The 20,304-nt window shown below is 38.7% G+C and overlaps 1 protein-coding gene across 3 annotated transcripts in view; it reads left to right on the top strand.

The window, feature by feature from the left end:
• Positions 1-19,957, top strand: part of SESN3 (sestrin 3) — a 69,506-nt gene extending 49,549 nt beyond the window's left edge. Inside the window, exons 4-10 of one of the 3 annotated variants that reach the window (XM_021679068.2) lie at positions 1,666-1,848; positions 6,139-6,375; positions 7,074-7,248; positions 13,619-13,737; positions 14,564-14,754; positions 17,444-17,588; positions 19,395-19,957. In XM_021679068.2, coding sequence (XP_021534743.2) covers positions 1,666-1,848; positions 6,139-6,375; positions 7,074-7,248; positions 13,619-13,737; positions 14,564-14,754; positions 17,444-17,588; positions 19,395-19,481 — 1,137 coding nt within the window. In that variant the 3' untranslated portion in view covers positions 19,482-19,957. Of the gene's footprint in view, positions 1-1,665; positions 1,849-6,138; positions 6,382-7,073; positions 7,249-13,618; positions 13,738-14,563; positions 14,755-17,443; positions 17,589-19,394 lie in introns of all 3 variants that reach the window. The other 2 variants (XM_044919407.1, XM_044919406.1) reach the window with 2 other exon arrangements.
• The last annotated feature ends 347 nt before the right edge of the window (positions 19,958-20,304 follow it).

Raw genomic sequence — 20,304 nt, 5'->3', positions numbered from 1 at the left:
TGTGTGTGTGTGTCGAGCCAAGTGTGTGTGTGTGTGTGTGTGTGTGTGTGTGTGTGTCGAGCCAAGGATAATTTTCTAGAAATAAGACTTGAAGAAGCCCGTGGCCTTTCGGATACCCCGTGTCTTGGATACATTTTGAGTACTTTACACATCTTAAAGGACTCACTGTTTCTCCTTGAATTTTCAGTTTATTCTCTTATGGTTAATGACGCTTGTAGGGTCCAAAGGAATATCCCTAACATCCCACAAGTTTTATTTTGGCTCTTGATGCCTTGTCTTTATTACTTATATAGAACAGGTTGGTTGTGACATCTGATTTAGTCATTTTCTACATGAACATTATCACTAATTTGGCCAGATGAGAGGAAAGTTATCAATCAGTACCAATGGAGAAAAATTCTTAAATCAATCATAACCCCGCTAAGTATAGTATTTGATGCAAACTGGGTGAACTAGTTAATGTTTTGGTGGGGGTGGGGAGAGAATTATAAATCGGGATGAGAAAGGTAGAAGGGAACAGTGTCACAGTTGGACTGTTACTGGAGAAACAGACGAAGGACCTGCTCCAAGTGCCCTGTGTTGGGACAGTTTAGGAGAACAGCTGGGCTTGCAGAGCTAGCCCGCAGTGAGCAGGTTCGTTTTTCCTAAGTTTAATTTGATTTTCTTGTTTATGCTCTCACCAAAGTTTTAAACAACAACAAGGAAAGGGCAGCGCTCTGTGTTTTCTCGACTGACAAACACGATCAAGACTATAATTCCAGCTCAGTTTTGATGACAGTGAGGCCCAAGGCAGCCTTAGAATGATCACAAACTAAGAGATAAGCAAGATACGGAAAAGAATGAGTAAACAATACTGTTTTCCTGGGCACCTGGGTGGCTCAGTTGGTTAAGCGACTGCCTTCGGCTCAGGTCATGATCCTGGAGTCCCTGGATCGAGTCCCGCATCGGGCTCCCTGCTCGGCGGGGAGTCTGCTTCTCCCTCTGACCCTCCCCCCTCTCATGTGCTCTCTCTCTCAAATAAATAAATAAATAAATAAATAAATAAATAAAAAAAAAAAAAAAACAATACTGTTTTCCTGAGAAACAGTCCCAGGGAAAGGAGCAGTGAAAAGTCTGTTTTGCATAGATTTCCCAAACTGTCAGTGTCAAGGCTGGTTTTGACTGCACAGGAAGGAAGGGGTCAGCGAGCTTCAGTCTCATCTCAGTAGGGTGATGTGCCCAGATAAGACTGAAATCACAGTTATCTTAGAGGGGGTAAGAGGAGCACCCAAATTAGCATGCGTTCTGAATGGGTAGAAGTTAGTGAGATTTTATTGCGTTTTAAATAGAACATAGTTTATATCATTTACCATCATGAAATGGACATGTATGTTCTTGACATAACCAGAAAGTGGATTCTAGGTTAATCCATACCCACTTCTGGCTGAGGAGGTAATTGCCTACAGGTGACAGTTATTTGCTTATACAAATATCAACTACATGTATTGATTCAAGAATCTATGGCATATTGTATGATAGAAGTTGGAAGAGGAGCAGGAATCTGGAAGAAAAGAAGTATTGGTTATTGAAATTATTAAACTCCAAATAAATTATTATTGGTTTAGAACTAGTAGGATCCGACCTCTACCACGATTGTTGTCTCAACTGACTCTTCTTGTGTTTTAGGCTGCAGCTAGACATCAGTGTTCCTACCTAATAAACATGCATGTGGATGAATTTTTAAAGACAGGAGGTATTGCTGAGTGGTTGAATGGTTTGGAATATGTACCGCAAAGACTGAAAAATCTTAATGAAATAAACAAGCTGCTAGCACACCGACCCTGGCTGATCACGAAAGAGCACATTCAGGTACTGAGTGCTGTTTGGAAATGACAAAGAAGTTTACTCATGATTCTAGCCAAGAGTTCATTTTTCTTTTCTTTCTTTCTTTTTCCTTTTTTTCTTTCTTTCTTTCTTTCTTTTTTTGCTTAAGACTTAATTTTAACTACTTGCATATTAGAAACTTAAAACATAGGCTATCAGTATATAGAAGAGATAAATGTAGAAAGTCTGTGGGTTTAATTTAGGTACAAATGAATATTCCTCTTTAGGTATACCCAGGTGCTTTAGTGAATGGCTGTGAGAAAAGTTGATTTCTATTTTCAAGCAGGAGGCAGACAAAGAAAATAAACTGCACAATGGGCTACCTGGGTTCTCATGCCCATGACCTTGAGTAAATTAATTTCTGTGGGTCTCAGTAGTTACCCCCTCTATAAAATGAGGGGCCTACATTAAATGAGTTTCAAGCTCTTTTCTAGTTCTAACACTTCATAATTTTAAGATTTACAAATTAGTTTTGCAAATAAAAAGCCATGTGCCAACTGGTGTGAACATTTGAATGCCTCTGGAAGCTAGAGCTCAGATGAGAAACAGAGTTGCGATTGACTAGAACACTTGCAGGTGGAAAGGAGCTTCCATCAAAGGCACACAGGGTGAGGCCATCATACCGTATCCTTGGCTCTGTGCCTGGCACTTGGTCATTATTCAGTACATAGCAGCTGTCATCTAAATCATTATCAGAGAAGCCTTAGGTATTTAAATTCCCTGCTTCTAATGCGTAGACATGTCCTTGGTTTTGTTGATCCTCTCCATTAGACTACACTTTTGTTAGTTATTTGCCCAGTAAAACCAAACTGAGCTTTTGTCAGTCTCCATACTCTTAGAAATTGAGTATCTGTCTGGGAATATATGAAACATAATACTGCCCTGAGGTTTATGTTCTGACTTGAATGTTACTTATAGAAGAATTGATCATTATTTTTATGTCATATGTTAATTACTCCGTGCCATATACTTTGGTGCATCCAAAAAGGTAGATCCTGCCCTTGAACATGCTTGGAATCTAGGGGAAGAAAGGAGGAGAGGTAATGACAATAAACACAGCACAGTGATGTATGAAGATATGAATAGAAAGAATGGGATCAGGAAGTTGCATGAAAGAGGTAACATTGGAGATAGGTCTTGAAGAGTAAGTGGGAATTTTCAAGAAGAGGAGGGTACTCCAGACAAATAATAGAGTGTGAAACAGGTTGGAAAAGTAGCTAACAGTTTCAGGTTACTGACAGTAGGGAAGGTTATGTGAGGTGGGGGTAGGAGATGGGAGGAATGGGGAGCATATCATTATGACACAATGAATACTGTATTAAAGAATTTATGTTTTATCCTCAGAAAGCTATGTTCTTCAGATTTATGTTACATTACTTCAGGGGATGCAGAAGGCAATCCTTCAAAATGTTAGAAAATTATGTGTGTGTGTGTGTGTGCATACGCACATGTATTTTTACCTTAATAAATTTCTTTATTTGTATATTTTACAATATTAGTATTACGGTACATGTGTATGACTTATCTATATAAAATGTTGTATTTTATAAGTATTTATTAATTTATAAATAAATGTACATACTATCAAGGGTTGGAGCCCCCAACTGTTATTGTCAGAAGTATATGTGATCATGGGGCGCCTGGGTGGCTCAATCAGTTAAGTGTCCGACTCTTGATTTTTTTCTCAGGTCATGATCTCAGGGTCCTGGGATCAAGCCCTGCATCGGGCTATACACTTAGCGCAGAGTCTGCTTGGGATTCTCTCTCTCCCTCTGTCTCTCCCCCTGCTCGTGACCCCCCAAAATAAAATAAATAAAATCTTAAAAAAAGAAAGAAGTAGTATAAGTGATCAAAAGATTTCAGAGATCACTATGATAAAGAATTAAGAATCATCAAAGGTTTTTGAGCTGAGTTGTAATATGAATGTGTGTGGTGATGCAGAAGATAAATCACAAATGGTACAGTCTAGAAACAGGGGAGCCAGTCATAAAGCAATTTCAGTAGTCCATTTGAGAGGTGATTTTTTTTTAAAAAAGCCAGAGGAGAGATCAGACTGTGTGTATGCATTCTGCATGGGAAGAGGCAGGACTTGGTGACTAGTAGAATGTGAGGATGGAAGAGAGGGTAGGGACAGGAGAGTAAGTAAGGTTTCTACCTTCCTGACTGGCAAAAGGCAATGCCATGAGCAGGACAGCATACACTTGCCTGAAAACAGACGACCGTGTCATCTAGATAGTGATGTTCAATTACTGAAGGAAATACAGGTCTGTAACTCAAGATAAAGGATAGATTAGAAATAAAATCAGGGGGCGCCTGGGTGGCTCAGTCATTAAGCATCTGCCTTCAGCTCAGGTCATGATCCCAGGGTCCTGGGATCGAGCCCCGCATTGGGCTCCCTGCTCAGCAGGAAGCCTGCTTCTCCCTCTCCCACTCCCCCTGCTTGTGTTCCCTCTCTCGCTGTGTCTCTCTCTGTCAAATAAATAAATAAAATCTTAAAAAAAAAAAGAAATAAAATCAGATAGATATTGATAGTAAGCAGAGGTCAAGTTGGAGGAATGAATGCTCCATCCAGGGAGATAGTGCACAAGGAAAGAAGATCATGGGTCGAATAGAGCAAGCCAACATTTTGGAGGCAATCAGAAAAAGGGGGCTATGAGGAAGATGGGGAAACGTGCATCTCAGGGGAGAAACGATGAAAAAAAATTAGTTGAATTGCTGAAGTCAAGAGAGGTTAATTTCAAGAAGGGAGGAAGTAAGGAAAATATAAATCCTACAGAGATCAAATAAGGATAAGTACTAAAAAGAAATAGTTAGATTTGGCCTTTTGGAGGTCATATGTGACCTTAGCGAAAGTTGCTTTCAGGAGCTTGCTTAAAAAAGAAAACAAATTACAATGAATTAAGAAAAAAAAAAAACAAATGAATGTGAGATGAGAAATTTGAGATGATGAGTGCTGGATGTCTATCCTTTCAGGTTTAATACTCTTGGAAAGACTGACAAAGGCATTGTAAATTCTACCCGTTGTTTTGGAAGGCTCTTTGGCAGTATTATCAAAAGTATTTAAAATATGATTGCCCTAAAAATGCTATTAGGAATTATTCAGAGCTATAGCCTGAAGATGCTATTTATAATAGCAAATAAACAAAAAAAAACCAACAAACCTTAGAAGCAATTTGAATATCTAACAGTAAGGGAACGGAGAAGTAGCTCTGTACATCCATTGCTATGCAGTATACAGCCCATGCTCAATAGAAGACAGTGGAGCCTCATGAGAAATGAACATGTCAAAATGTCAGGTTTGAAAGGCAGAGAAAATTAGATGTATTACTCTGATTATATAATTATGCTTATAAAAATAAAATATGTGAAAGTTATATGAGGGTGGTAGAATATGATTAATTTTTCCTTTCCTTTTTCCTGAGCTTTTGGTAATATATTAAATTGCCTGTGTGTGTGTGTGTGTGTGTGTGTGTGTATGGTTAATGGAGAGGAAAGCAAAAGAGGTGTCTGGTGGGGGTTTGGCTGTGACGTGAGCAGAATTAAAAGCGTGGATTTGTGAGGAGCAGCAGGACATGCACGCACGTGTACACCAAGCAAGGTAGAACACTGATGGGAAAGACTCTCTGATGGACTGACAGATGAGATTGGCTCTTGGAGAAAGTGAGGATGGAGACATCACTGTTTTCAATGGCTTCACTTGTGGTTCCATCCTTCAGCTGGAGGATCAAGTGAAATAGCATATGAAAAAGTGCTTTGAAACTTTTGAAGTTCTTTTTCAAAGGCAAGGTAGTATTCTAGAATTCCTACCATCTGCTATCGGCTCTTTCTCCATCAGGAAAGGCACCTAAAAGTTGACTTTCTGACTTGGATTTTTATGTGACTTTGAAGGTAAAGTCTTTACCTAAAAACTTTAAAGTGAATGGCTTTGCCAGATAATCTTTAAAGTCCCTTCTAGCTTCAGTGTTCTTTGAGTCTCTGAAATATCTTATTAAAACAACATAATATGTAAAAGCGCTTTGGAAGCAGAAGATCCATGGTACATATAAGGGATTTAGAAGGATCTACAACATAATTATATTGTTAGGTTTGCCGGTTGAATGTAATATTGTTTGACCAAAGCCATATCTTTATTATATGAAACATTTTTAAAAGGGAGTTTTAAGTTTGATTGCTATAAATGGACCTAAAAATTTGGTGGATTTTCCATGCTTTCTAAAATAGCTTTGTAGCATTCTGTGATTTTCATTCTTACTCTGATTCACTTTCTCATTTCAGAAACTTGTCAAAACTGGAGAAAATAATTGGTCTCTGCCCGAACTGGTACATGCTGTGGTCCTGCTGGCACATTATCATGCTTTGGCAAGCTTTGTTTTTGGTAGTGGCATCAATCCAGAGAGAGATCCAGAAATCTCCAATGGGTTCAGGCTAATATCAGTCAACAATTTCTGTGTGTGTGATCTCGCTAACGATAACAACATAGAGAATGCATCCCTTACAGGCAACAACTTCGGGGTTAGTGTTCTGAACTTCGTTTTTCTTTACTATTTTGCTTGAAAAATATCTAGAAAGAATTTGTCTGACTAAACAGGACATTGTATACTTGAAGTATTTCTGCACAACTTTTCCTACTGTAAAAACTTAACTTATACATGAAGTTCTGAATTGTCTTAAAGAGGCTTTTAAAGCAAATAGATAAGGGCACCTGGGTGGCTTAGTCGGTTAAGCATCTGCCTTCGGCTCAGGTCATGATCCCAGGGTCCTGGGATGGAGCCCCGTATTGGGCTCGCTACTCAGCAGGGAGTCTGCTTCTCCCTCTGCCCCTGCTCATGCTCTCTCTCTGTCTTTTTCAAATAAATAAGTAAATAAAATCTTTGAAAAAAAAATAAAGCAAGTAGATATTATTACAAATCATAAAGCTGCCTCATTTTAAAAAATAAACTAATTTAATATACACTAAATGCTAGAATGCTAGATTAAATATATCTATACTTATAAATTTTCTAGATTTATAAGTGCTGCAAAAACTTCGTACTCCTGAAAACGTTTGAATCTGTCATTTGATTTTCTTTGGGGTTAATGGAAAACCCACTTAGGAACTTAAGAACTGTGCCCATGCAACTTACATAATAAGGTGGCATTGAGAGACAGGGACATTTACTAGAATAATTCTTAGTATTACTAACACCCAACATTATCTTACCTGGCTCCAGATTGTCGATTCTCTAAGTGAGCTAGAGGCCTTAATGGACAGAATGAAGAGGCTTCGAGAAGAGAGGGAAGATGAAGAGGCATCTCAGGAAGAAATGACCACTCGTTTTGAGAAGGAGAAGAAAGAAAGTCTTTTCGTGGTCTCTGGAGACACTTTTCATTCATTTCCTCATTCAGGTGAGCTCCCCCCCAACACACCCCATACTGTCTTTGCCTCTGAGTTGTTGCATCCCTGATAGACCACGTTCCGTATTTTCCACACAGATCTGTAAAAGCGACTCTACTATCATGTTCCTTTTATTTCCTCCTCCTCCAGCTTCCCCTGATGCCGTTGCCCCCCCTCTTCTGTTGTTGCATCTCTGAATACACTTCAGGTCCAGTTGAGAGGGACTTCCCGCCTTGTAGTCCACACTCATCCGGGATAAAATGAGATTCGAAGCCAGAGCAGTTGCCTACAAAGTTAGATAGAGATACCTAATTCGTTCTACTTTTGTGATGTTTTAAAGCGATCAGTGAAATCCTGTTTCAATAGATTAAAAAAAAAAAAACACATCTCTGCCCTTTTTGTGTGTGGGGAGTATGTGGGAGGATTGTTCTCGAACTGCTACTTTTCCAGATTAGTTCTAAAATTACATTGTACTTGCATTTGCATTTCTTTGGAGACATCTTCAGAATTTTATAAAAATGCATTATTTAGGTCATTTTCTTATATTGAATTTGGAGGAATTCATTCTGTATTAAAAGCTAGACATCTTTGCTCTGGTCTTAAAAATACACTCCCTCCCCCCACCCCAGTACTCGAAGAGACTTTGAATTAGGCAACTTTTTAGTTATGACTAAAAAAGATATCGAACACCACATAGTAAATGTTATTAAAATAGCCTTGGGGCGCCTGGGTGGCACAGTCGGTTGAGTGTCCGACTCTTGGTTTCGGCTCAGGTCATGATCTCAGGGTCATGAGATTGAGGCCCAAGTAGGGCTCTGAGCTCAATGGGGAGTCTGCTTGAGATTCTCTCTCTCCCTCTCCCTGTGCCCCTCCCTCCACTCTCTTTCTCTCTCTCTCTAAAACAAATAAAATAAATCTTTAAAAAAAAAATAGCATTGACTCAGTAGAAAGTTGAAACCCTCCAAAGTCACCAATCTACGTAACAGAGTCCCATTGGTTTAAGAAATGTCTCGTCTTAAGGCCAGTCAATCTCATAAATTCCGAGGGTAACTGATTGGGCCATAACTTGTTTGTTAATGTTAAACATAGCATTGACCAGTAGTTCTCAGAAGTTTTGCCAAGAAGAACAAAAACCCCTTTTATCATCTCCCCTGTGGTCTTTTTTATGAAAGATTTTATCCACCACATTGACTATATTAAGTTCTAGTTTCTTGGAGCTTCTAAGCAGCAGGAAATCCCAAATAAAGAAACTTGGTGTTTTAGTTATTGGCTTAATATCTATTCTACAAACATTTATTGAGTACCCTCTATAGTCTCAGCACTGTAGTAGGTACTAAGGTTTTCAAGCTAAATAAGACACGATTCCTGCCCTCTGGGAGCTCCCTTTGCTGGAGGGAGAGAAAGAATTTCAGTACATAGCAGAGTGTGAGCAGTATATGAACCTAGAAGAGGGCCCTGAATCCAGTCTCGGTGGGGGGAAGAGTGTGCACAAAAGGGGTCCTCGAGGAAGACTTCCTCCAACCATTGGGCTCTAAGTCTTCAAGACTCGAGTGCAGGGGAGTCAGGCAGTGGCTGGAGGACAGGGGAGTTGATGGTAAACAATCAGCGGAGCCAAGGCACCCTGCTAAGGAAACAGGATGCTGGGCACAGGAACAAGTGGGCATAAATCATGAGGCAGGTAATGTCATCACATAAGCTGGTTAGGTAAACAGAGGCCTTATCATGATGACCTTTCTAGCCTTAAGGAGCATGCAGCCTGCCATATTTTGGACATTTTGAGCTAAGAGGTCTGTTAAACCTCCAGTCTGGAGATGTCTAGTACACTGCTTCTTAAACTTTGATTGCCTGTGAGTCACTGGGGAATCTTGCCGAAATGCAGATTCTGATTCAGTCATCTAGTCTAGGACCTGAGAGGCCACGTGGCTATCATTCCTCCAAGTGATGGCAGGGCCGCCAGTCTGCAAACCACCCTGCAGTAGTGAGGGCCTTGGCAGATGGTCTGAAGGTCAGGAGAGGCTTTTAAACTCCAGATGAAATTTTGGAAATTATTGCCATATGATTGGGAGTTAAAATAGGAAGGGTTGTTTATAAAGACCATCCAGAGGGAACACATGGGACAAAGGAAAATCATAAGCCTAGGGTGAACCTTCAAGGTAAACCAGGATTGTAAAATGTAAACGTTACTAACCTATTAAGGTTAGTAATATCTATTTGCTTTCAGACATTCATTTTTAAGAACTCGAACATCACTAGAGCTTGAAGGATATAAATGTTTTATTTCTCTTAGTCGTTTTTTAATGTTGAAAACAGATTTTGGTTTTTTTTTTTTAATCAAAGCTCTTCTGAGAGCTTCTTTTGTTTTGTTTTGTTTATTAAGTAGACTCCATGCCCAGCATGGAGCCCAACGTGGGGCTTGAACTCATGACCCCAAGATCAAGACCTGAGCTGAGATCAAGAGTCAGACACAACTGACTGAGCCACCCAGGCGCCCCTTGAAAATATATTTTGGATCCCAGCCTCTACTTTCTTGAATCCTTGAGCAGGGACTCCTGCCTTATACAGTAGTGAATTTTGACTAGCAAGTCTTAGATCCTCACCAAAAATTATGTTCTAATTTTGACAGAAGAGGCTGTATCATTTGTAAATCAGTCAAGGAAATAAATCATTTCATTGTTTACTCTTAACCATTCCCAGTACTACATTTGCTAGTCACACAAAGGTAACAGAAAAACGACTTGGTAGAGTGGCTAACTGAGTCCTTTTTATAATCTTACCATGTTTTAAAATGGAAATAGAAATGTATTTTTTTCTGTAGTGAATTTTTTGGTTTGACCCGTGTGATACAGCATTCCAGATTCCATGTGGAGACTCTAAGAATAGCTTTTCAAACCTTTTGAAGAAAATAAACGTTTAAAATGTTCTACAGAGGTGGTATTCTATAGCTTGGTAGCAGAGTTAACCAACTCTTATTCTTTTTGTTTTTCAAGTTAGAAAGCCGTTCCATTACTCTAGTAGAGTGTTTTCTATATTATGTTTGGGGCAGAGAAAGCAGCCAGTGTGCAAACTACTATTTCCTTTGAGTCCAGACTTTGAAATATTTGTTTAGATAGAATTAAAACTGGAGTTTTAGATTTGTTGGTCAGAGTACTGGTTTTAACTTCTTAAAATGAATTTGAAAAAAAAAGTATTTGTAGTTTGAGAGACCTTTGTACATTTCTTTCTGTGGACAAAATGGTCTAGAAAACAGGTCTTGATTGACTCCTAATTTTAAAATGAATAAATGAATATTATCCGTAGGATAAATTCTATCTTGTTTGATTCCAGTTACTCATTATTGTTTATTTTAAAATGTTTCCAAGTCATATGACAACTAGAAAATGTTTGTGGGCAAATCAAAAACTAACATCAACCATCAAATGAATCAGCTGTGTAATAGTCAACTTCAGAATCGGTATTTGCCCAGTGAAACCAACTGCTTGTGCAGTGTGGGTGGAGAGATCACATCAGGGCAGAAACTGTCGTGCAGACGTTAGTTCTCACTCACTGTTCTTTTTTTTTTTTTTTTTAATTTTTTTTTATTCTCATGTTAATCCCCATACATTACATCATTAGTTTTAGATGAAGTGTTCCATGCTTCATTGTTTGTGCATAACACCCAGTGCTCCATGCAGAATGTGCCCTCCTCAATACCCATCACCAGGCTAACCCATCCTCTCACCCCCCTCCCCTCTAAAACCCTCAATTTGTTCTTCAGAGTCCATCGTCTCTCATGGTTCGTCTACCCCTCCGATTTCCCCCCCTTCATTCTTCCCCTCCCGCTACCTTCTTCTTCTTCTTTTTTTTTTTCTTAACATATATTGCATTATTTGTTTCAGAGGTACAGATCTGAGATTCAAGTGTCTTGCACAATTCACAGCGCTTACCAGAGCACATACCCTCCCCAGTGTCTATCACCCAGTCACCCCATCCCTCCTACCCCACCCCCCACTCCAGCAACCCTCAGTTTGTTTCCTGCAATTAAGAATTCCTCATATCACTCACTCACTGTTCTTGGTCTGATTTTACTTCGCAGCCCACAAAACTCCTAGTTTTCCTAGCAGCCTCAGCAATCACTATGTTTTCAATTTTTTTGCTTCATTTCTATTGATGAGTGTGTGATGGACTGAATTAAGGAAGGCATAACCTCGTTGATAAACATGGAGAGACAAAGCATTGAAAATGCTGATTTCAAAGTGTTTCCATTTACCCAAACACAGTCCTGCAGCCTGATGAGACAATGCAATGGTCATGGGTTGGGCTAGCGATAAGCCCAAGATTTCGATTTAGAAAACTGAAAGTCACTTACAAGCTTCAGATCAAATTAAGTAGCTCAGTGTTTACAAGTTTTCCACACCATCCTAAACTAATTCACATTGTAGTTCTTACTGACAACACTGACAGTGCTATTAGTAGCTTACAGTTTACTAATTTCTTAAGAAGGTATTTATTTTGCATTAATCAAACAAAAAATAGGTATTAAGCACATAGCATAGTACCTGGTATATATTAAGTACTCAACAGGGACACCTGGGTGGCTCAGTCAGTTAAGCGTCTGCCTTTGGATCAGGTCACGATCCCGGGGTCCTGGGATGGAGTCCTGCATCGGGCTCTTTGCTCAGCGGGGAGTCTGTTTCTCCCTCTCCTGCGTGCCACTCCCCCTGCTTGTGCTCTCTCTCTCTCTCTGACAAAAAAAAAAAGTACTCAACAAATGTCAGTCTCTTCGCATTATGGGTAGTAAAGAAGTTAGGTAAGAATTTTAATATTTCCAAAGTTGGGTAGCCTGGATACTTGATCTTTCCTGCCATTATCGAGCACCCTGTTAGGCCATGGCAGTGACCTAAGGAAAGGTTAAAACCCTGTGAGGAAAGAATAATTATTGCTAGGATTTTCATGAAATAGCAAAGATTAAAGAGAATGAAGACACTACTAATTTACTACATCTTTTGGATGAATTACTATAATTGTACCTGTTCTTTTAAGCCTCTCAAGACTGTCCAGTTAAGAATTATAGTTTTTATGCCACCAAATTGTTTAAGTGGGGCACCTGGGTGGCTCAGTGGGTTAAGCGTCTGCCTTCGGCTCAGGTCATGATCTCAGGGTCCTGGGACCTAGCTCCAAGTCGGGCTTCCCTGCTCAGCGAGGTGTCTGCCTCTCTCTCCCCCCTATGACCCTCACCCCACTCATGCTCTCTTTCTCTCTCTCTCTCTCAAATAAATAAATAAAATGTTAAAAATTGTTTTAAAAACTAATAGTTGTTTATTAATTATTAAGTATTGCATTTATTTGATATTGATTAAAATACTTAAGAAAATATTGTTCTTTGCATGGAAGGAGCTTTTTTTTATTATTTTGGAAACAGTATATTCATTTTCTAGAGTAGGAGGTAGTAAATAATGGTTGTTCATTTCCTTTCAGTGGTTGAAATGAGAAAAAGGTAATTATAAGGACAGACTGCCCTAAAAAAAAAAAAGTGAGTTAGAATTTTCTTTAAATGACAATCACATGCATTGGGCATTTAAAATTTTTCAGTGGTAAATTTTTAATATTATCAAGTATGCAGAAGTCAGCTGTCTTAAAAGATGGTTGTAGTCTTCCTATCTTCCTGAATGCCATTTTTATAATATTCTGATCACAATCTCATTAACACGTTGTTTTACTTCATACGTTGTATGCCTTTTTATTTCCATGTGCATAGAAAAGCGCACATAGGTTAGGCATAAAACTCAATGAATTTTCTCAAACTGACCCTTCCTGTTTAGCGCCCAAGTCAACTCAGAATAATGGTGGTACCCAGAAGGCCACTTTCTTCCCTGTCCCAATTCCCTTCCCAGGCCTTTTCCCTAAATGCCTCTTTGTGAGCTAAAAATGGACGAGATTGCACTAATTTTCAGCATGAACACATTCAGATGAAGCACCATGGAATTTTAACGAAATCTATCTTAACATTAAATTCCATTCAAGTGGTCTTTCACCTTCATCTCGTCTCTTTCCCCACATCCCACTTCATCGCGCAAGAGTTCAAAAAATGTTTAAGCTCTATACTCAAAGCCCTGTGCTATATTCCCCTTCTGAATAAGTAAAGCTAGTATATTGATTCTTTGCTGCTACTGCTTAGATATTTCAGTGTAGTCATGTTTTTGCCCAGACAAGTACAGTTAAAAGTTAAGATTGCCAGTATTTGGTAATGAAATTGAATTGAAATTGAATTCAAAACTTAAGCCAGGAAGTCAGTATTGTCACTTCAGAAATCCATGGAAAAGCTAAAAAGTGGGGGGAAATGGAGCAGTTTCATTGTTCTGTGCACAGTTTCCTTTATTCTAGATTGTTCATTATTGTCCTTAGATTTTGAAGATGACATGATTATAACATCTGATGTCTCCCGATATATTGAAGACCCTGGTTTTGGGTATGAGGACTTTGCCAGACGAGGAGAAGAACATTTGCCAACATTCCGAGCTCAGGTATATAAGATGCCTTTAATTCATAGAAACTAGAGAAGAAATACTGTCATTTTAACTGTGAAATGTTGAGATGTAAATACATTGACTTCTAAAGAAACTAATGGTCATTTTGATAGAGTCTGTAGATCTTTTTATGTAACCTAGTTTTTGGCCTAGTCTAATTTGATCTTCCAGTAGATGAATTATTATTTCAATGTTTCTCCCCTCTAAGAAGGCAAAAGGAAATGGTCTTACTCAGTTACTTGCATTATCACATAGTAATTGTACAATGTTCATGCATACCTTTTTTTTTTTTTTTGAGAGGAGCAGGGAGGAAATCAAGTGATAAAGTTACATTTATACTAAAATAGCATTTTGTAATAAGATCATATACCAGTAGTTATGGGCTTAAGGGCTACCCCACCAACCCCTAGAAAACAGAGCCACAGTAGTGATGTGGCTCCTAAAGAGAGTGGAAGTTTGAATTAACACAGACTACTTTGCACTTGTTTCACTGATCTTCTAACTGTCACTGAGTAGGTTTGGTCACATAGGAATATTCTCAGATTTTCTGGGGTTCTTCCAGATAAGGGTGTAGTTAGCATAGTACCCAACCACAGGAGGTGGCCAGAGTTCATCACCAACATGTCAAACCATGGACCCCACTGAGGAAACTACATGGCACTTTGATCCATGAACCGATGTGAAGGGTTCTTAGTAAAGCTATCAACTTAGAATTATATTTGAAATATCTTCACTTACTTGCTTCAGTAGTTATATTTACTACAAACATGGAATTTAAATGGAGACTGCCCATTTTGTAACTGGATACAATTTCTTCTTTTAGGACTACACCTGGGAAAATCATGGGTTCTCCCTGGTGAACAGACTTTATTCTGACATTGGACATCTTCTTGATGAGAAGTTCCGCATGGTCTACAATCTCACCTATAACACTATGGCCACCCATGAGGATGTTGACACAACCACGCTGCGCAGAGCTTTATTTAACTATGTTCACTGTATGTTTGGAATCAGGTATGTTCATTGTCAAGACAGTTTTAAATGTTTCTAAATGAAAATTCTGGCCCGAGTCTTGCTCCTATCCTGTTTAGTGCTATATAGTACTGAGGAGAAAGTATTACATGTGGACTTCTGATTTTGAAAAATGACTTCCATTATATAGAAAAATATTTTTCCTTGTTTAACTGTTGGGAATCTTAGCATGTACCTATAAATACAGTAATGAGAATTTACTAAGGAGGGGGAAAAAATCAGTAATCATTGGGGGATACAATAGAATCAGACTCAATTTAAGAATCCTTCCTGGAAGAATTAGGCAGTTAAAAAACGTTTATTGTGCCCCTTTAGCTCACTGTGATAAATGACTGTTTGTTTGTTTATTTTTAAAGGAATGGTAATTAGGGTATAAATAAAACTAGGATAGATTGTGTCCTCATAAAGCTCACATAAGAACACTAAAATGAAACTATCAGTCAATATAAATTAATGGCCTCTAAATTTAGAAAATTGGCATTGAGAGGACAGTGAGTAAATGAGTGAATGAGATTGAATGGTCTAATCAGGAAAGCTTTTTTGGGAGAATGTGCCTTTTTGAGCTGGGTTTTGAAGGCGTTTATGGAGATAAATTTGCAGAAAAAAAAAAATTCCCAGTTATGAATACGTTCAATTTGACTCTACTATATCCTTTCTAATGTAGTATCAGAAAGCCTTTATGGAATGGAATTGGAAGCAAAGTATTTTCTATAATTTTAATGTAAAAATATTTTCCTGAAACCTCAACTAATAGTCCAGCATTCTACCTAGAAGACACTGTTATGATGGTAAATAGTTAACAATGCTATTTGCTCATTTACCATTCCAGACAATAAGTTAACACAGAATCATCACATTTTAAGACACGTATGCCGTAACTACCTAATTTTAGAAAAATAAATACTAGTAATTTAATTCAATTGTGATAAATTATGTTCAAGACAATACATGACAAATGTTATGGTGTCTATCTGTTGGATGCTACCAAATAAAGCTCATATAAGATCTTTGAATACTTAACTAAGCATATGTTTGGGTTAAAAATTAACTGAAAATATAGAAGAGAAATCCCACAATCTCCCACTACTGCATTTACCCTGCCGTTTGTCTCTGTGCCCATTGACTCTGCTCTCTCTTCTCTCTTGTGATGGATGAACTGTTATAGCCCTCTGGGCACAAACTCCCATTTCCTTTCATTTAAAGATCCCTATTCGAGGTAAAGAAAATGTGGTAGATAGATAGATAATATATTGTATATATGTATATGTACATATTGTATATATGCGTATGTATGTATGTGTATATACACACACAATGGAATATTACTCAGCCACAAAGAAGAATGAGATCTTGCTATTTGTGACAACATGGACAAACCTAGAAGGTATAATGCTAAGTGAAATAAGCCAGAGAAAGACAAGAACGGTATAACTTCACCTGTGGGTGGATCTAAAAAGCAAAACCAAGAAACAAACAGACTGATACAGAGAACAAACTGGTGGCTGTCGCGGGAGGGGAAGGAGAGGGCAAAATAGGTGAAGGAGATCAAGAGGTAAAAGTTCCAGTTATAAAATAGGTAAGTTATGGTGATACAGTGTTTCAGTCCAGGGACTCTAGTCAGTAAGACTGTAGTAACTTTGTATGGTGACAGATGGTAACTACATTTGTGGGGAGCATTTTGTGAAGGATATTAATGTTGAATCACTGTGTCCTGCACCTATAACTAATATCATATTGTATGCCAACTATAATTAAAAATAAAAGTTCCTCCTTCCGGGGGCACCTGGGTGGCTCAGTCAGTTAAGCGTCCAACTCTCGATCTCAGCTCTGGTCTCCACCTCAGGGTCGTGAGTTCAAGCCCCTAACTTAAAAAAAAAAAATTCTTTCTTTGTCTCTCCTGCAAAATCAACTTTACCCTCTTCACTGGATCTTTCCCATCAGTATACACACAATGCCGTGACTTCTCTCATCTTTAGAAAAAAATCCTCTCTTCATCCTTCTTTTCCTTCTGGCCGTTGCCTCGTCCTCCCGCTCCCACGCACAGCCCATCTCTTTGACGAAGTGTTGTCTGTTGGCTGTCACCATTTTATCCCCCATTCCCTCTCGGACGCACTACGGCACCACACCAACAGAAGCACTCTCGGCAAGGTTACCTGTGACCCCCGCGCGGCTGCTTCCGGGGCTCAGGGCTCAGTTCCTGTCGCATTTGATACGTCAGCAGCCTGGGACACAGTGGATCGCTCCCTCTGCCCCCCCTCCCCCCCACCTATGACTCGCGCCGCAGGGCTCTCCGCTGGTGCCTTCTCCTCAGATGGCAGCCTCGCCCCCTCCCTAAAACCACAGCTTCTCTTCTCACAGCCTCGTTTCCCTTTCCCTCCGTGGCAGTGAACATCCCCAGCATATCACATGCTTGTCTATTTTTTTCCTTCCTTCTCCAGAAGGGTTGAAATTCCCTGAGACCGGGGATTTTTGTTTACTCTGTTCACCCGTGTATCACCGCTGCCTGGAAAGCTACACAAAAAGGACACGGCACCTAATAGGCACTCAGTAAATATTTGTGACAACAGTTAGTTAATGAGTTTTTGGTATCGAATTGCTAGACAATCAACGTCTCTTGATACCAACTTAGAAATCAGAAATTTTGATTTTGTCGTTTGTCTTTGGCTCGTAGGTATGATGACTATGATTACGGAGAAGTTAATCAATTACTTGAACGAAGCCTGAAGGTTTACATTAAGACGGTGACCTGCTATCCGGAGAGAACCACCAAGCGCATGTATGATAGTTACTGGCGTCAGTTCAAGCACTCAGAAAAGGTGTGTTTCGTGACTCGACGTTATAGACACCTTAGGCACGTGTTCAGTGTAGTTCGTAATGATCAGGAAAAATTACACAGGAAAATATTGATAAGTTAGTGCCATTAAAGAAAAGGAAGTGGCATCATCCGGCCGTCTTTTAAAAACGTGTTTAAATTCCAGTTTATTGAATATTAACTAAATTTTGGTTATATGTTTTGGCCAACGTGGTGTGTACTGTACACGTGTAGCATCCGCCTTTGAACGGCTGGATCTGGAGATTGATATTTTTAAAGTACCTTTAGGAAAATGTCTACCATTCTCATGATTAATAAAAATCAAACCTAAGGAGATGTGTTGGGGGTGATTGTGCCAGGCCCAGAAGGTATCTCCGTTGAGAGATTAACTCTAGCCAGTAGAGTTAACTTACTAGAACAATAGTTTCTCATTCCAATTTGGTAATTTAGTATTTTGACGATACAATGCATGACCTTTGAGCCAAATGTATGCACCATTATCTAAGAATATTTCTTTGGATGAAATATATAGGAATCGTTATTTAAGACCTAGTAAATGTTAAGGATCTTTACCAACATTGTAGTGTAAAAACTGGCCTTAAAGCCTAGGTCTTTTTGACCTGTACGTCCAAGACTCTTCATTTATACCACAGTTTCCAAGCTTTTGAGAGTAAGAAAATCTCTTTAGGGTCTTAGTATTCACTAATTAATTCTATGATCTTAGCAGAGAATGTTATGGCCTCCAAACCTAACTGATTTTTGGAAGTCTTAGAGCCAATCACACATCAGATAAATACCCATTTTACTGCCAGCATCTCTTCTCGATGGATCTTTATACCCTGTTCACATGTTTGCATTAGATTTTCTTCCTTTACTAAGTTGTATCTAGAAATTCTCTTTACTCATCAAGAGAATATGTCTAACAGTATATCTAACCTGTAGAGGTTATCAAAATAAATATAATATCAAAAACATTTCTCTGTAGTAAGTTTTGAAAATATGTGGGTATTAATTTTAACCTATCAGCTGAGGTATATCTCCCCTAAAACTTAGAGGCTTGTTCACAGTTGTATCTGAAATACTCCAGGGAAGCTATGCCTGTCTAACAAGGACCAGACACTAATTACAAACTGCTTTCGGCTTCAGGTTTTCACCTTACTATCTTTCAAGTACACAGTAAGAAATGTTTTTAAAAGCTTTCCAAGGAGTGAACATAGGCTCTAATGAATGTAGAGCTGATTTTTAGCCCTGTAAGATTTGACAACTGGAAGAAAGTATCACTTGCAGGAAAGTTGTCATTTATAAAAATATTTTTAAAAAGTTATTGCATAGGGGCGACTGGGTGGCTCAGTCGTTAAGCGTCTGCCTTCCACTCAGGTCATGATCCCAGGGTCCTGGGATCGAGCCCCACATCGAGTTCCCTGTTACGCAGGAAGCCTGCTTCTCCCTCTTACACTCCCCCTGCTTGTGTTCCCTCTCTCGCTGTCGCTCTCTCTGTGTCAAATAAATAAAATCTTTAAAAAAAAAAAAAGTTATTGCATAATCCAGAAGATTGATTGACTTTACCTAACATATATTCTGACATAATGATTGGTATTTTCCAGGCTTTTAGAGGTCATTTTTACTGCTCACAAGACCCATTTCTTTTTTACAGACAGTTTTGTCAATGAGTGTTAAGTCATTTACACGCATAGATACGCCTGTACGTGTGATAAACCTTTGTGAATGTATGATATGTTAAAAAAAAAAAAAGTAAGTTTTTTCCAATTGTTTATACTGGTCACTAAGGAGATAACATTTTCATTCCTAGGTTCACGTAAATCTACTTTTAATGGAAGCACGGATGCAAGCTGAACTACTTTATGCGCTTCGTGCCATAACTCGGCATTTGACCTGAAGCATCATCACCCAGCGAAAATGTCCTATGTGTGTAAAGACCTTTTCACACAAGATATACATCAGAAGCTGTTTGTGATGTAGCATCAAAAATTATTCAATTCTCTAGTGTCAAAGTTTAGCCGTTCTTTTTGGCGGCTGTAATGTGCAATGATGTGTTTTATTTTTCTTGATGCTTAACATTACTAACAATTGCAAAAATAATACTGAGGAGCACTACTTTGCATTGTTTCATAGTTGGATTTTTTGGATACTGATCATAAATCATGAACCTGGTTTATTAATGCTTAACTTCAGCGCTTTTGGGTTTGTATGTATGTGTATTCTTTTCTTTTCTTTCCTTTTTTTTTTTTTTTAATAAGGAAAAGCGCTTACAATCTGCTCAAGCAATTGTTTTTCAGATATTGGAAATACAGCACAGAATGACCTCCTCTGGCCATTCTAAACTTTTAATGTTGTGTCCTAAATCTGGTGGAGGAAAAGCATGCGCTGTTGAACTAAGCTGCTCACAGGACACATATCTGTGTCCCCAGGAGATTATTTGTCAGGCACTGTTTGTGGTTTTTTTGTTTGTTTTTGTTTTTGTTTTGTTTTTTTTACTGCTATTGGCGATAACGTGAAATGTGATACAGCCATTGTCCATAATTTAATGTGAAATTAATCATGATGAATTCTATAGCATGCTACTGAAATGCCAAATTCAGCTGTTTTCTTTCTCTTCTGAAACAGAAGTTTCCGTTTTCCTTATCAGATGTATATATGAAAAGTGAAATTATGCACAATCCTTTCTATCATGGACAGCCATCCTCAGTCACCGGAATAAT

The sequence above is a fragment of the Neomonachus schauinslandi genome, chromosome 11 (assembly GCF_002201575.2).
Source record: "Neomonachus schauinslandi chromosome 11, ASM220157v2, whole genome shotgun sequence".
Taxonomy (NCBI): domain Eukaryota; kingdom Metazoa; phylum Chordata; class Mammalia; order Carnivora; family Phocidae; genus Neomonachus; species Neomonachus schauinslandi.
Note: the sequence above shows the minus strand (reverse complement) of the source record. Positions and strands in the feature narration are given on the sequence as shown.